The sequence below is a fragment of the Pristiophorus japonicus genome, chromosome 14 (assembly GCF_044704955.1).
Source record: "Pristiophorus japonicus isolate sPriJap1 chromosome 14, sPriJap1.hap1, whole genome shotgun sequence".
NCBI lineage: Eukaryota > Metazoa > Chordata > Chondrichthyes > Pristiophoridae > Pristiophorus > Pristiophorus japonicus.
In genome coordinates, this window is record NC_091990.1 from 54,287,030 (window position 1) to 54,304,337 (window position 17,308).

General features: G+C 44.3%; 1 protein-coding gene across 2 annotated transcripts in view; it reads right to left on the reverse strand.

Annotated features, from left to right (window-relative positions):
• The window catches only part of LOC139279906 (ephrin type-A receptor 7-like), a 634,755-nt gene extending 618,009 nt beyond the window's left edge, over positions 1–16,746 (reverse strand). The window contains exon 1 of one of the 2 annotated variants that reach the window (XM_070899215.1): positions 16,633–16,746. In XM_070899215.1, coding sequence (XP_070755316.1) covers positions 16,633–16,723 — 91 coding nt within the window. In that variant the 5' untranslated portion in view covers positions 16,724–16,746. The remainder of the gene's footprint in view (positions 1–16,632) is intronic. The other variant, XM_070899214.1, reaches the window with a different exon arrangement.
• Positions 16,747–17,308: the final 562 nt, after the last annotated feature.

Sequence of the window (17,308 nt, forward strand, 5' to 3'; positions counted from 1 at the left end):
GAGTGGGAATGGTGGCTAATATGTTCCCACTTTCTAATCCAACAGTGGGGCTACTTAAGCCATACATTGCACTCCTTGACTGGGATCACCTAAGGTCTTAAAAGAAATAGTGGCAGGGATAGTGGATGCATTGGTTGTAATTTACCAAAATTCCTTGGAGGTCCCATCAGATTGGAAAACTGCAAATGTAACGCCCCTATTTAAAAAAAGAGGCAGACAAAAAGCAGGAATCTATAGACCAGTTAGCCTAACATCTGTGGCTGGGAAAATGTCCATTATTAAAGAAGCAGTAGCACGACATTTGGAAAATCATAATTCAGTCAGACAAAGTCAGCATGGATTTATGAAAGGGAAGTCATGATTGACAAATTTGCAGGAATTCTTTGAGAATGTAACGAACAAAGTAGATAAAGGGGAACCAGTGGATGTGGTGTATTTGGACTTCCGGATGGCATTTGACAAGGTGCCACAAAAAAGGTTACTGCACAAGATAAAAGTTCATGGGGTTGGGGGTAATATATTAGCATGGATAGAGGATTCGCTAACGAACAGAAAACAGAGAGTCGGATATATGGTTCATTCTCTGTTTGACAATCAGTAACTAGTGGGGTGCTGCAGGGATCAGTGCTGGGACCCCAACTATTTACAATCTATATTAATGAGTTGCAAGAAGGGACTGAGTGTAACGTAGCCAGGTTTGCTGACGATACGAAGATGGGAGGAAAAGCAATGTGTGAGGAGGACACAAAAAATCTGCAAAGGACATAGACAGGCTAAGTGAGTGGGCAAAAATTTGGCAGATGGAGTATAATGTTGGAAAGTATGAGGTTATGCACTTTGGCAGAAAAAAAATCAAAGAACAAGTTATTATTTAAATGGAGAAAAATTGCAAAGTGCTGCAGTACAGCAGGACCTGGGGGTACTTGTGCATGAAACACAAAAGGCTAGTATGCAGGTACAGAAAGTGATCAGGAAGGCCAATGGAATCTTGGCCTTTATTGCAAAGGAGATGGTGAAAAAAGCAGGGCAGTCTTGCTGCAGTTATACAGGGTAGTGGCGAGGCCACACCTGGAATACTGCGTACAGATTTGGTTTCCATATTTAAGAAAGGATATACTTACTTTGGAAGCAGTTCAGAGAAGGTTCACTAGGTTAATTCCGGAGATGAGAGGGTTGACTTATGAGGAAAGGTTAAGTAGATTGGGCCTCTACTCATTGGAATTCAGAAGAATGAGAGGTGATCTTATCGAAATGTGTAAGATTCTGAGGGGGCTTGACAAGGTGGATGCAGAGAGGATGTTTCCACTGATAGGGGAGACTAGAACTAGGGGGCATAATCTTAGAATAAGGGGCCACCCATTTAAAACTGAGATGAGGAGGCATTTCTTCTCTCAGAAGGTTGTAAATCTGTGCAATTCGCTCCCTCAGAGAGCTGTGGAAGCTGGGACATTGAATACATTTAAGACAGAGATAGACAGTTTCTTAACCGATAATGGAATAAGGGGTTATGGGGAGCGAGCAGGGAAGTGGATCTGAGTCCATGATCGAGTCAGCCATGATCGTATTAAATGGCGGAGCAGTCTCGAGGGGCTGTATGGCCTACTCCTGTTCCTATTTCTTTTGTTCTTGTGACCTAACTCAAAGCAACTGGACAGAACTTAGTTGTCCACCTGCAGTTATTTCAGAGTCTGGCTGGAACCTTCCTTCAAGAAGGAAAGAGGTCCGTAGAAACCTGCAATGAGGAGAATGCGCCCATCTGCTGATCCAAGACCGAGCAAGTGCCATCAACGGGAGATATTTGTCAAAGACACGCATCAAAGCCGCCACTCAGGGAGGGCCCTGAGAGCCTCGATCAGCATGAGCATTAGGACCTTTACGTTACATGGTTGTCTCCACTGGTACCTTCAGAGACAACCTTGAAACATAAAGGAGATAATAGAAATAGTATCAGTCAGAAACAGACAGACTCAACATGTAACACATTGTCTTATCGATCTTCAATTCGTTTCCTATTTTATGACCTGAAATGTTCTCCAGCAACAAGCCCAGTTAAACCGCTATTGAATCAGCTATTAGGCTAAGTATACTTCCCCTGCTCCAAGAACCTTCCATAGCTCACCAGCGCAGTATCTCATCAAACGAGCTCTCCTGCTTTTGCACTAAACAGATTGGTTTCTGAAACACTTCCTCTCCTTCAGATGTTAACTGTGAAACTGCACTACCAGCAGCTCAGTCCCAAAGAAATGTTGGAAAGATGATGATTTTACAATTCTGCCAGATTCAGGAGGAATCGTAACTGAAATAGAAACCAAAAAAAAACATTGCTGGATATTTATGGGAGCGGATGGAGGGGCAGTCAATACCCTAAAGATGAATCGCACGTGAATCACTCACCATTAAACAAGACAGTTCTGATGAAGGTTCGTGTTAACCCAAGTCTCTATTCGACATTATTTGACCCGCTCTGCATTCCAGGGTTTTCAGATTTTACTTCAGATTCGCAGCATTTGTGACTTTCCCTTTGATTTCAAACCTTAAGTGCTTTCTCCAGTCCAACATGCAGCAGCCAGACATCTGTATATAGGCACTAAAACTCCGAGCTCATATTTGCAACAACTCAAGATTTGAAAAAATCTTCTGCAGTGAATGTAAAACACATTTCTAGTACAGATAAAACTAAATGCTAGTTGCTTCAATATACAGTTTGGGAACTCAAAGTCCTTCCTAAGAGTCAGCTCTAGCTCAATGGGTAGCACTCTCACCTGGGAGTCAGAAGGTTGCGGGTTCAGTCCCACTCCAGGGACTTGAGCACAAAAATAAAATCTAGGCTGACACACCAGTGCATTGCTGAGGGAGTGCTGCACTGTTGGAGATGCTGTCTTTTGGATGAGATGTTCAACCAAGGCCCTGTCTGCTCTCTGAAGTGGATGTAAAAGATCCCATGGCACTATTTCAAAGAGGATCAAGGGCGTTATCCCCAGTGTCCTGGCCAATATTTATCCTTCAATGAACATAACAAAAAACAGATTATCTGGTCATCATCACATTGTTGTTTGTGGGAGCTTGCTTTTGCGCAAATTGGCTGCCGCGTTTCCTACATTACAAGAATGATTACATTCCAAAAGCACTTTGAGACATCCGGTGGTTGTGAAAGACGCTATATAAATCCAAATCTTTCTTTATAAATCAGCGTCAGACAGCTGAGTTAGGGACATGGCAAAACTAGGTAGCACCATTTATTTACTTTGTACTTGTCAGAATTTGAGCTTTTTCCCACCCCATTTTCTTCTTCTTGTGTTCATGACAGACCAAATCTTCTATGAACCGAAACTTGTGTCCTTTACACGTGCTCCGTCCAGGTTAGCATGCCCAGGGTTACCAATTGACTCCAATCGCTTTGAATTGCTCAGTGGACAATGCACGTGATCCCCAGCACATTCACCTACACCTTGTGGAAAGACAGCAAGTATCACATACTCAGACCAATGAGTGCAAACTAAACTGTTTTGTCAGATGTATTTACAGGTTAAACAGCACATAGAAATTTCAAAGACAAGCTAATCAACGATTTGTTTGAAATAAAATTATTAAACTGCAGTCAGTCCGCAAGCGGTTAATGTGGAGTGGCATTTCTTACGGACAAGCAATGAAACACTGAAATTTGCCTCTTGGGACACCTTTGAGAGATGATATTACACTAGAATGACAAACCCCAGTTTATCCATGGAGTTCAGATGCTTTTGTTTTTTTTTTGATTTTTTTTTTGTTAGAACTGCAGTTTAGCAGCTGGAGCTGTGGTTTGCGCCATGGAACTTATTTTTGTGTTACAAACAATTTAACACTTCTTGCATCTTGCGAAGCGAGGTTGTTAATATCTGGATCCCGCCAGGTCCTAGATACATTTTTTCAAGGCCCAATTTACTCCTACAATGGTATCCCCTACAGTTCAGAGTGAAATAATCAGTCACTCTGTCAATCTACATATATTTCAAATAGGCCGTTCCGACCACAAAAGGAATTTTTGAATTTATTGTGCTGCGAAGCAAAGGCATTCACTGCTTTCCCATAAACAGGTCTGTGGTCCCCCGTTTGAGGACAGCTTCATTTAAACTCTTATGTATTAGATTTGATACATGGGCCATGCATTCATAAAATTAGTCATTATAAGTACCTGCAGTACCGGTTATTCCTTTAGGTGGTGCTGTGATAGGGATTTTCATCTTAAAAGGCGTCGCTGTGTGTGATACACAATGATGCTATTTTATCATGAAATGTTACCCCGAAATTGTGCAATCTGATCACTGTTAAAACTGCTTCCGGAAAATGTTTTAATCCACCGCTTTTCTCCGTGGCTGAAATTTCGAAAAGGCAAAATAATGGCTTAAATGAAATAAAAATTGTTTAAAAATTACATTATTTCACAATGGCATGGTTACATTTATCCACTGCTTTGTACGCATCTTTTGTACTTAATGCCTTTGTTAAATTTACTTGAAGTCCTCAGCCTCTCCCACAAGCTCGTGTTTGGACTGAATATTTTTGCGAGGAGTTGTAACTCAAGGGGAGTCGAGGATTATGGGGAACAGGCAGGGAGGTGGAGTTAAGGCCAAAATCAGATCAGCCATGATCTCATTGACTGGCAGAGCAGGCCTGAGGGGCTGTGTGGCCTACTCCTGCTCCTATTTCTTATGTTCCTAAGGAACATGAGGAGGCCATTCAGCTCCTCAAGCTTGTTCAATTCAATTAGATCAAGGTTGATCTGTACCTCAGCGCTATTTTAACTGCCTTTGCTCCATATTCTATATCCCTCCATACCCTAACCCAACAAAAATTTGTCAGTCTTGAAAATTTGAATTGACCTAGCATCCACAGCCTTTTGGGCGTGGGAGAGAGAGAAAAAGAGAGTTTTACTACCGTGTGTGTGAAAATATGCTTCCTCATTTCAAGCAGATGACCTCACAGTTCTCCATACTAAACTCCATCTGCCATAGTTTTGCCCACTCACTTAGTCTGTGAGACTACGTGTGCTGCGTTCCTAATTTCACAGGCAACACCATGACCGTTCAGCCATCTCTACTATCCAGAAATGTGTTTCTTTACCTCTTGGCACTTTCCGCTCAGTAGCTTTTCTTCTAATAATGTTGAAAAAACCAAGAGGGCAAATTTCAAAAAAGTGATTATATTGTGTTTTTTTTAAAAAGAATGCGTGAGAGAGAAAAATCAATGAATGTTCTGATTGCACACGTAGTAATTTTTGTTCAGCTTTCTATAAGTTTTAAAATATAAGAAAACGTGAGAGATGATGGGGGAAGCAGACAGAGAGGTCAGTGAAAGAGAGAGAAAAGCAAGCAGTGATTTTTCCTCATTCTAATTTGATTCATTTTTGTTAATAAAGCACATGTTGAATTTTGAAAGCAAACAAAGCCTCTTTAAGGGAAACAGATAGGAGGGAAAAGTAAAGGCGAGGTGAGGTGGGCCACCTCCCCCACCACCCCCTTGGGAGAAGTGAATGGGGGTAGTTGTGGATGAAGTGAGTGACAATAAAGCAAGATGGAGAGCAGGAAACAAGGGGATGAATGTATTGTTCAAAGAGGAAGGAGTTGAGGTTGAGATGGGAACGAGGTAGTGGAAAAGGGAATGGGTAGTGGCAAGGTGAAGGGATAGGGATGTAATGAGAGGGAGGGTGTGTGAGAAGGGAAAGGGTCCACTGAGGGGCCAAATCTTCCCCACAAAACAAACATATATACACACAAAAGAGACAGAGAGAACCAAAAACACAAAGTGAACATCTTCTGTGATTTAGCACGTGCAACGCCACGAGAAATCGAGTAGGATGAAATAAAGACAGTAATATCCCACAGATCACATCACTGGACAACAGTCACCCGCATCACCTCTGCGGTGGCAGTGAAAGCCTTCTCACAATGACGCGGCTCAGATCGGAACTCCCCCGTGGCAATTATCGGGGATGAACCCTCACCTTACGGCTCTGCAATACAACATTGTGGAAATGCAATACACCGAAAGCATTCTCGCCTTACAGGAGCTAGTAATTCTCCGCAATCTTTTACTAGTTAGTGTATCATTTAATACGCACGTTGTCCAATTTTCAATCCACGTTTCCCACTTCATTTTATTCAACGCACGTAAGTGATCAGTTTATTGCAAGTAGCAGCACCCATGTAAGGATCTGCACACAATAATTCACTGAGCACACTAATCCAATTCCAGAAATATTCCAAATGGAGCATCAGTGGTGCTATGGAAACACTGTTCGGCCCAATCCCCCCCATTCTGACTTGCATCACCAAATCCTGTGCTCAATACAAACACCTTTGGAACAACGCATTAAACCTGATTAATAACACGTGGAATAAACAGATGGCTATAAAGCAGACAAGCCCCTCTCCTTTTATAGGGGGCACTGGAAAAAGGAAAATTTGAATTTAGTGCCCCAAAAAAAACCCAAAAAAAGGAAAAAAAAAAGAGGGCCTTGTAAATGTCTGGTGTGTCATCCAGGGCGGGTGGCACCGATTAATGTTTTTGTTTTACAGGTAAACTCCAAAAAGAGTTAAAGCAGACAAGTGTAATTCCATCCCAGCAAATGGCAGTCATGTGGGTTTTGCACATTTGTAAAGGAACACAATGAATGCATCATCGTTGCTATGTTGCAACACAGAAACAGGAGTCAACCATTCAGCCTCTCGAGCCTGTTCCCCCCATTCAATTGAATCACGGCTGATCTGTACCTTAACTCCATCTCCCCGCCTTGGTTCCATTACCCTAGATACCCGAGAGGAATTGATGATCTGACTCCCTCTCTAGCCTCAACCACACCAGTCGTTATTTTCCCTATAGTACAATAGTGACTACACTTCAAAAGTACTTCAGTGGCTGTGAAGCGGTTTGAGATGTCCAGTGGTCATGAAAGGTGCTGTATAAATCAAAGTCTTCTTTAAAAAATTCTCCCTTCCCGGTAGGCTTCTACTGGTACTAATCCAAATTAGGGAAGTATTGTAGGGTGCGGCGGGGGGAGGGGGTGATAATTCGCACTGCTTTATCCATCCAAGCTTCTACTCTGTGCCTCATTCTCTTCCTCCCCTCATCTCTGAAATAGCACGGTGGGTGTTCACGAACTCAAGCCACGGAGACAATTTTGAGGGTGGCCCAGGCCCAAACAGCCAGTTGCACAATGAATAGGACTAACCGCGTATCAGGGTGATAACATCCCAAGTTACAACCTCTTTACTTGCAGCACAATGACGGAAGCTCCAACCTTAGTGACAGCCCTTACAGTAACTTGGACCTGTACAGTGGTGTGTGTCTTCGGCTCCACCAGACCCCTCACCCCTCCCTTCACCAACACAAGAAAGGGCAGATCCCACAGCAGCCTTGGGTTAATTTTTCCATCTCATAATATTCCTGTGATGCACTTGGGACGTTTCACTGCGTTAAAGCGCTATATAAATACAAGTTGTTGTTGTAATTGTACATGTCAATTCACTGAAGGAGTTCTGCAATGTAAGGAGGGCAGAAGCTTCATCCATTCAAATTCATGAGTTGTAACAACATACAAGGGTCCACTTTAATACAGTGTAATGATGCTGAAACATCTCAGCACTTTCATTTTATACCTCATTTTGCCCAAATGAATATATTTATTTTTAAGCAAATCTTTAAATTGAATATCTCTTCTGTGGGCATTGAGTGACATCCTGACAGCACGTCAATAACATTATTTGTCCTCTGCGAGATGGATTCATACACAGAACATTTCTGTTCTATAAAAACAATGACTCAGTTACTTCTATTCATTTTTAACCCCAAATTAACGTTTTAACTTTTCAAATAATCTTGAACTACATCTCTTCAGGGCAGTCTGATACATTTGAATCCTTCAGGTAAAATTATCTTTAATGAAATGAAGGCCATTTACAGCTTGGAAATGAACAAAATAAAATAAGTTATTTCCAATACATCGTCATTGATCATGGCGTCAAATATCCGCCTTTGACTGAAAATTCTCGGCCAAATTTACAGCATTAAACTTTGAGCATTCAATTAAACGTCACATTAAAGTTGGACCCGCTCTCCTCCACCATTCTACAAAGTAAAGTATTCCGACTTCAGACTTTAATGTCCAATTAAATGGCTCCCGAGGACAGTGCAGTGGCACAGTACACTGTAGCACCAGTGCACAGGATCGACACAGAAATCTGTTGGCTCCATCATTCTGTTCAGTCTTTGCTGTGGAGGTTGAAAGGAAGCCAGTTGCCAGTTCACATTCGCACGGCACATAATGGTCGACAGCAAAGTGGCACTGGCAGAGAGCAGGAGCAGATTGACCACGTACTCAATGGTACCATGGCACAGAAAGGTTACATAGCACAAGTGTCAGCCATGCTCAGTGGGGCGCACTCTCGCTTTTGAGGTTGTGGGTTCACGTCCCCCTCTAGAGACTAGAGCACAAAACATCTAGGCTGACAGTTCAGTGCAGCACTGAGGCCCTGCCTGCTCTCTCAGGTGGATGTAAAAGATTCCATGGCACTATTTCGAAGAGGACCAGGGGAGTTATCCCCGGTGTCCTGACCAATGATCACATTGCTGTTTGTGGGAGCTTGCTGTGCGCAAATTGGCCGCCGGGTTTTCTACACGACAACACATCAAAAGTACTTTGGGATGTCCCGAGGACATGAAAGGCGCATTATAAATGTAAGTCTTGCCTTCTTTTCACCTGTGGAGGGAGAGAAACAGAGTCAACATTTCAAGTCAGTGACTTCGGAGGGTTCTGATGAAAGGTCATCAAACCTGAAAAGTTGGTCCAGATTTTGCGGTAGAACTAATAGTGAAGCCATCAGCGCTAACCGTTACTAAGGAGTAAATCAGACGGCAACATCTGGCGACCGCACATGCAGTTAACCGAAATCAGGAAGGCGCTGTTCAATTTGCCCAGCTCCTCCACACGCTTCACGACATAGGTACCTCACCAAGAGACTTAGCATTCAAACACATGGAGGGTGCCAAGTTCCTGTACTTGCTCTGGAATTCCCTCCCTAAACCTCTTCGCCTCTTTACCCTCCTTTAAGACACTGCTTAAATCCTATCTCTTTGACCAAGCTTTTGGTCATCTGCACTAATTTCTCCTTATGTGATTCGGTGTCAAATTGTGTTTCTTATAATACTCCTGTGAAGAGTCTTGGGACGTTTTCCTACATTAAAAGGTGCTATATAAATACAATTTGTTGTTGTTGTTATTACCCACTAAACACGCCAGAACAAATTAGGGCTTGTCCATTTAAGTGTTGGGGAATTTTTAACAGCGAGCTATGTCTTAATTATTGCCAAACAATCTTTATGACACTGAAAATTTAAGTGTGGAATCTCAATCCTTCAGATTTTAAATATTGATGGAGATTTTTAAAAAAATATTAGAAATGTTTATTTTTTTAACCTTTTAAGAACATAAGAACATAAGGAATAGGAACAGGAGTAGGCCATACGGTCCCTCGAGTCTGCTCCGCCAATCAATAAGATCATGGCTGATCTGATCATGGACTCAGCTCCACTTCCCTGCCCGCTCCCCATAACCCCTAATCCCCTTATTGTTTAAGAAACTGTATTTCTGTCTCAAATTTATTCAATGTCCTAGCTTCCACAGCTCTCTTGAGGCAGCGAATTCCACAGATTTACAACCCTCAGAGAAGAAATGCCTCCTCGTCTCAGTTTTAAATGGGCGGCCCCTTATTCTAAGCTCATGCCCTCTAGTTCTAGTCTCCACCATCAATGGAAACATCCTCTCTGCATCCACCCTGTCAAGCCACCTCATAATCTTTTATGTTTCGATAAGATCACCTCTCATTCTTCTGAATTCCAATGAGTAGAGGCCCAACCTACTCAACCTTTCCTCATAAGTCAAATCCCTCAACTCCAGAATCAACCTGGTGAACCTTCTCTAAACTGCCTCCAAAGCAAGTATATCCTTTCGGAAATATGGAAACCAAACCTGCACTCAGTATTCCAGGTGTGGCCTCGCCAATACCTTCTGTTCCTCATCTCTCTTAATCCCATCTTTCTTTCCCTCTTTATTTTGCTTTCTGTACATGATTTTACATTGAATTGAATATTCTGACTTAAACTTTCAGGTTTAGACTGCATGTCTCAATGAGGATTCTGCAATCTAATTGGTTAAGGAGACACCGTTGCTTGCCTTGTTCACGCAGGGCCCAGATCCCCTGTAGGGGGCGCTGCACGGTTGTGACTCTAATTACCACAAATCACACAGTGTAAAAGCCCACAGAAAGTCGATGGGCAAGTCGCCCATGCAGTGAACGGCGAGAGTTGTTAGTTCGCCGCTGACTGCAAAATCTGGGCCGTTAGCACTGTTTCTCTCGCCACAGATGCTGCCTGACCTGCTGAGTGTTTCCAGCATTCTCTGTTTTTCTTTCAAATTTCCAGCATCCGCAGTATATTTGCTTTTGTGCCATGGCACGGCACATACTGAAGTACATACCAGAAAATCAAATCAGATCAATAGGAAAAAAATGCATTAACTTGGCTATCATTTCGATAAGAGCACAAGAACTAGGAGCAGCAGTCCCTCTAGCCTGCTCCACCATTCAATATCATGGCCTCAACTCCACTTCCCTGCCCGCTCCCCATAACCCTTGGCTCCCTTATCATTCAAAATTCTGTCTATCTCCACCTTAAATATATTCAACAACCCAGCCTCCACAGCTCTCTGGGGTAGAGAATTCCAAAGATTTACAACTCTCAGAAGAAATTCCCCCTCATCTCCATTTTAATGGGGTTGACCCCCTATTCTGAAACTATGCACCCTAGTTCTAGATTCCCCCGTGAGGGGAAACATTCTCTCTGCATCGACCCTGTCAAGCCCCCTCAGAATTTTATATGTTTCAATAAGATCACCTCTCAGTCTTCTAAACTCCAACGGGTAAAGGCCCAACCTGCTCAGCCTTTCTTCATAAGACAACCCCTTCATCTCAGGAACAACCTCATGAACCTTCACTAAACTGCGTCCAATGCAAGTACAGGTACAACGTGTAGAATCCGGCTGTCCGACGACAGACATTTTTGCGGCGGCCAAGATGGCAACATCGGGCGATGAGGGATGAGAAAACCGATAAAAACCGCAGCGCTGGGGTGCCGCGGTCGACGAGAAGTGGCGGGCAGTGAAAAGCGGAGGGTCGATGGGTGGCGAGGCAGCATCAACAGCGAAGTCCGAAATCCAGAAAAGTCCAAAACCCGTCATGGTCTCGGTCCCAAGGTTGTCGGATTTCCAAAGTATGACCTGTATATCCCTCCTTAAATAAGGAGACCAAAACTGCCGCAGTACTCCAGTTGTGGTCTCACCAACGTCCTGTACAGTTGTAGCAGGACTTCCCTACTTTTAGATTTTCATCAAGATAGTTTTCCTCCGTTTCTCCTGAAGACATAGACTCGGTTTGGTTCCACAGGTAAATATCTTCCTGGAGTACATCACCCAATGACCACTCCTCACGTACGAGCCCACCTGTCAACGTAAGCAAACCACACCAACACGGGAGCTGGTGACAGAGCCAATCCCAACACGTCCTTTCCAGAATTCACACACAGTCACTTTCCAACAGGGGTTGCTTGATAATAATCAAGAACAAGAACTCTGATTTTTTTTTCCACCCTCCTTAGGTCAGGGATGTTCAGTAGCCCTGTTGGTACCCTGGTCGAGATCAGCTATCGCAATACCTCCCCGGGGATTAGACACCAGATTGTCCTAATGTGCACTGTTCAGGTCCACACCAAACAGTGCAATTACCAAGCGAGCCACCAATTGTTTGATGTCTTTGTCCACTTGCCCACCTTGATCCAATCTGCAGTTCAGTAAAATCCGGGCGCAAGAACAGAAAGCACCATCCTGTTTCTCTCAACTGTCACCGGGGTGGCTGTGAACTCTAACCTTTCGACCAAATTAGACGATCACAGGACAACATTTATTCCATTTCTGTTTTGTATAATTATAATTGACTGGCTATCCGATATGGGTTACATTTATAGGGAATGTATTAACACAAGTAGCTAATGAAACCAATATGACATTTAGAGAAAAGAAAAACTTACATTTATATAGCGCCTTTCACAAACTTCCCAAAGAGCTTCACAAGTACTTTTGAAGTATAGTCACTGTGTAGGAAGGGCAGCAGCCAGTTTGCACACAGCAAGCACCCAAACAGCAGTGAAATAAATGAACAGGCGATCTGTTTTAGGTGTTGCTTGAGGGGATACATTTAGGCCAGGACACGAAGGAGAAGTCCCCTGATCTTCTTCGAGAAGTGCCGGTGGATCGTTTACATCCATCGACAGGGCAGACCGGGCCTCAGTTTAATGTCGCATCTGATAAACGGCACCTCCGACTGCGCGGCACTCCCTCAGTACTACACGGGGAGCGTCAGCCGAGGTTATGTGTTCAAGTTGCTGGAGTAGGACTTGAACGCACGACCTTTTGCCTCAAAGGCAAGGCTACCCACTGAGCCAAGTCTGAGACTTTTAAGAAGGAATTTAGATAAACACTTGAAGAAAAATATGAAAGCACATGTGGAAAGTGCTGGAAAATGGGATTAAAAATGCCCAGCTCTGAGGTGGAGCGAACGATGCACAGGCACAATGGACCGAATGGCCTCCTTCTGTGCTGAGATTTCCACGATTTATTATTTTGCAATTGCCTGCAAAGAACGAACACCTGAAATTATGTAGACTGAAAAAAGGTACAAATTTGCAGATGAAAATAAACTGTGCCAGCGAAGCTGACAATTTGTATAAATACTGCCTCGTGGAATAAAGGAATGCATTACTGGAACGACCAGCAAATAGTACAGATGCAAAACAGTCTGGAACATGCAAGCCGAGAATAATGATGCAGAATAAGTGCTGCAAATATTCGGAAGGAAGCGGAGATACACAAGACAGCCACTGGGCTGCAAGGATCAGTCAGAGTCCAGCTCAACGTGAATTGAATGACGTAGACGCGAATCACCAGAGGACTGAAGATCTATTAAGACCATCTGGTCGAATGCCAAGATGGTATTCCACTCAGACACTGTCCTCTGAACAGAGGCATGCGAACATGGGTTCTCCGGTCACAGCAAGTCCCGGAGGTGATAACTGTCAGGAAAGACAGAAAAGGCTGCGTCTCTTTTCTCTTAGAGGTCTTAAATTATGAAGGGGTTCGATAGGGTACATGCAGAGAAAATGTTCCACTTGTGGGGGAGACCAGAACTAAGGGACATCAATATAATATAGCCACTAATAAGTCCAATGAGGAATTCAGGAGAAACTTCTTTACCAAGAGAGAGGTGAGAATGTGGATCTCGCTACCACAGGGAATGGTTGAGGCGAATAGCAGATATGTATTAAAAGGGAAGTTAGATAAGAACAGAAGGGAGAAAGGAATCGAAGGATATGCTGAGAGGGGCAGATGAAGTTGGACGAGAGGAGGTTTGTGTGGAGCATGGAGCAGGAGCTGAATGGCCTGGTTCGATGCTGTAAATTCTGTGCAAGCCATGTTGTTGTAGCAGTAGGTCATTCCAGAGCACGAGAGGCGGTTTTCAAACAAGATGCACGGCACGACTGTACTGTCAGTTCAACACTTTGCTAGCAGTGTGAAACCACCAGCAGATAGTTTCAGCCAGCGTGGAGCTGAATTTGGGAACTTGAAGACTTTTTAAACAGTTAAAGAGCTGGGGGGGAGGGGGGGCATCCCATCGAGACATCCCTAAGTTAAATTAAAAAATCTCTCACAGTTGGAAGCTGGTAAGCAGAGCCCTAGAGGTGTATTTAGCCTGCCAGCACAGATCTCAGTCTGTGTTTCAGTACGTCAGACACAGGGCTGTGTGTACAGGGTTCTGTATATCAGACCTAGGGCTATGTGTATAGGGTCTGTATCTCAGTCACAGAGCTGTGTGTGCAGGGTTCTGTACATCAGGCACAGGGCTGTGTGTGCAGGGTTCTGTCCGTCAGACACAGCTGTGTATGCACAGTTCAGTACCTCAGACACAGGGCTGTTTGTGTACAGGGTTCCGTACGTCAGACACAAGGCTGTGTGTACAGGATCTGTACTTCAGACACAAGGCTGTGTGTACAGGGCTCTGTACCTCAGACACAAGGCTGTGTGTACAGGGCTCTGTACTTCAGACACAGGGCTCGATTTGGAGAAGGGGCGGGCTATGTAACTCCCCTCCGTCTCAAAAATATTACCATTGTAACCCACCAGCCAACTGTGGAGATATACCGCGAGCTGTTCAGTGTAGGCAGGTGTGTATCTAGCTGGTGATACCGAAATGTGCAATATTTTCACCGATTGAGTGCTGATCATTGGGGGCCCTGGTGAGATTTCAGGATGTGTCATTTTTGTATAAACACACACGTTATTTTGACTAAAATAAGCTTGTAAGCACCAGCTTAAAACAACAGAATATAATCTGTTGATGTTTGCATGTGCACAAAGATGGCTTGACAAAGAGTAATCGGATCTTGGTCACATCCAGTTTTTTTTAAATAAAAACATTCCAAGGTGCATTAAGTGTGAAGCATTCGATATGGGTGTCTAACGAGAAGACTTTTATTCTCCATTATGGGACGCACTGGGTCGAAGGACATTGGACTGGAAAGTCCAGATAATGTAACTAAGTTTGTTGCTTGTTCAACGTGTTAATTAAAGCAAAGGTTTGCAGGAAGCTAACTATCGTCACTATTCCTCAATCACAACGTCCCCAAGATTCCTTGAGCAAAAGAAAGTTGTTGTCCCTTTAACCATAATGAATGTCCCCGGCGTTTGAAAATGACACTTGGTGTAATTGAAACATTAACTGTCCCCAGTCTGGCTCTGCTCTCGGATGTCTGGTGCTGCTCGTTATCAGTGCATCGCCAACCAGCACCTGTCTGCGGGACTGATGCTCATTGCGTGCTGTTTGTATACACTGATTGATCACAACTATTTTCAATAACCGTCAGCTTCCAAACCGACATGGGACGAAAGGCGCAGCCCAAAACAACACAAACATGCCCGGGCAAATCAGCAACAACCAGACCCACAATAATATGCGTTATTATTAAAAGCAAATCCAACACACAAATCCATCTGTCTTTATGGGGAAGGTGATACATGCAGGTGGAGCAATGCATTTTGCAAAAAAATAATCTTATATTGATATAAAACACACGTAAACAGAGGATGAAGAGAGGGGTTGGTATTTCCTCCTCGCATCTATTCATCTGCCACGTCTCAATTTTAATGGGTGTTCGGAGACAAAGAACTGATTTACATTATGTACATTTTGACAGGATACAAAGTAACCTCTGACCGGAAAAAGACGGGCCAAGTGTCGGATTTAACTCTTCCATTACCACCTACCCCGACCATCGTATCTCTGCCCGTCACTGACTCAATCTTTAGACTACAAGACACTCCGAAATAAATCCATTCCACCAACATTTCTGTTCATTGCATTCCCCCCAACCACCTTGAAATATCTCCCCCCTGCACGGGAATAAGGAACCTCGTCTGTTCAGTGCTCTCGGAGCAATCTCAAACATTGAACAAATTGGCAGAGAGAAGCCCAGAATAAACGATGCTGGAAGCACCTCAATCTGGTTGGTTTGCAGAGCAGAGATATATTAGAGCATTCAGAAAGGCAAGATATTTCAATTTTCAGATACTAAGAGAATGTTATCCAAGCAGCGCAAGTTCTCCACCTGCTCGACATGTAATTTCCCAAATACTGAAATAGAGATTTTGTAATTGAGTGGTCTTGTCATAGTGCATACACTCCCATACACACTCACTGTCCCATACATACACACGCACACACACTCACTTACTCACTCTCACATACACACACACTCACTCCCTCATACACACACTCACTCTCTCTCTCATAAACACACTCTCACGTATATACACTCACTCTCCCATACACACTCACAGGGGCTAAAACAGGCTTAAAACAGACTTAAAAATTGTACTGCCGGTCTCGCTACTTAGTGCCAGCTCCTCTAACGCAGCCCCGTGAAATCACACACACACACAGCCAACCCTGTTCGCTGAAGCACATTGCACAGGTTAAAGTCTCACTAACCTGTGCAACAGCAGGCAGAGTGGGAGAGGGGACAGGTCACCCCCAAACTCTCTCTCTCTCACACACAGACAGACCTCACTGCACAAACCCTGCAGACCGTTCACACCCCCAGCACTGAATTCCCCCTGTATCCCCCGTCTCCCCTCTTCCTCCTGTATCCCCCCTCTTCCTCCTGTATCCCCCTCTCCCCCCTGTAACCCCCCTCTCCCCCTGCATTCCTCCCTACCCCTGTATCCCCCTTGTCTCCAACTATATCCTCCCTGTCTCCCCCTGAATCCCCCCTCTCCCCCTGTATACCCCCTCTCTCCCCCTCTCCTCCTGTATCCCCCCTTCTCCCCCTGTCTCCTCCCTCTCCCCCTGTATCCCCCCTCTCCCCCTGGATCCCTCTCTCCCCCTGGATCCCCCTCTCGCCCCCTGTATCCCCCCTCTCTCCCCCTGTATCCCCCCTCTCTCCCCCTGTCTCCCGTGTATCCCCCCTCTCCCAGGGCTTCAGCCGGTTGCTCACCTTCATTAGCAGCGCTGCCGCGACTGTGCAGGAGAAAGTTCAGCAAGACGAGGCGGCAGAAGCGCAGGCGAGCGGTCCACACAAAAGTCATTTTGAATCCCTATCCCGGCACTTCTCTTCCAGCCCTCCAGTGCAATTATTTTTTACATATGTTGTTTTTTTTATTCCTCTGTTAGCTCAAGGTCTGCACTGTCCTCCTCGCCCGTGTGTTCCCCCTTGTTCCTGATATTTTTATTATATTCCTGTATCTGCTCCAATATTATCAGCGAGGTGGAAGCAAGGTGTCCCAGAGAATGGGGCGTGATTGACACCCCCAACGGCCAATGGCAACCCGAAGGAGGCCTTTGCCGGGAGCCTGGACGCTTTGATTGACAGGGCTTCGTCCAATCAATAAGCCGCATGGAAAATTAAGGTGTGGACCGACAGCACAGACAGACAATGAGATTCAAAGGGCGTGCCATGCTTGACTGCAGGACACGCCCTTTCACTGAATTTTTTTTGCCTCCCCGGGAGTCCAAATTGATAATAATTATTATTATGATTGCTGCTAACCGCTTTCGCATTCAAGTTGTTGAATTTCATTTCATGCAGCTAATTTACACTATGCATTCTTCAACAAAAAAAACCGAGTTGGGAAAACTATCACTTCACAGTTTAATATAAACAGTAGGAAATT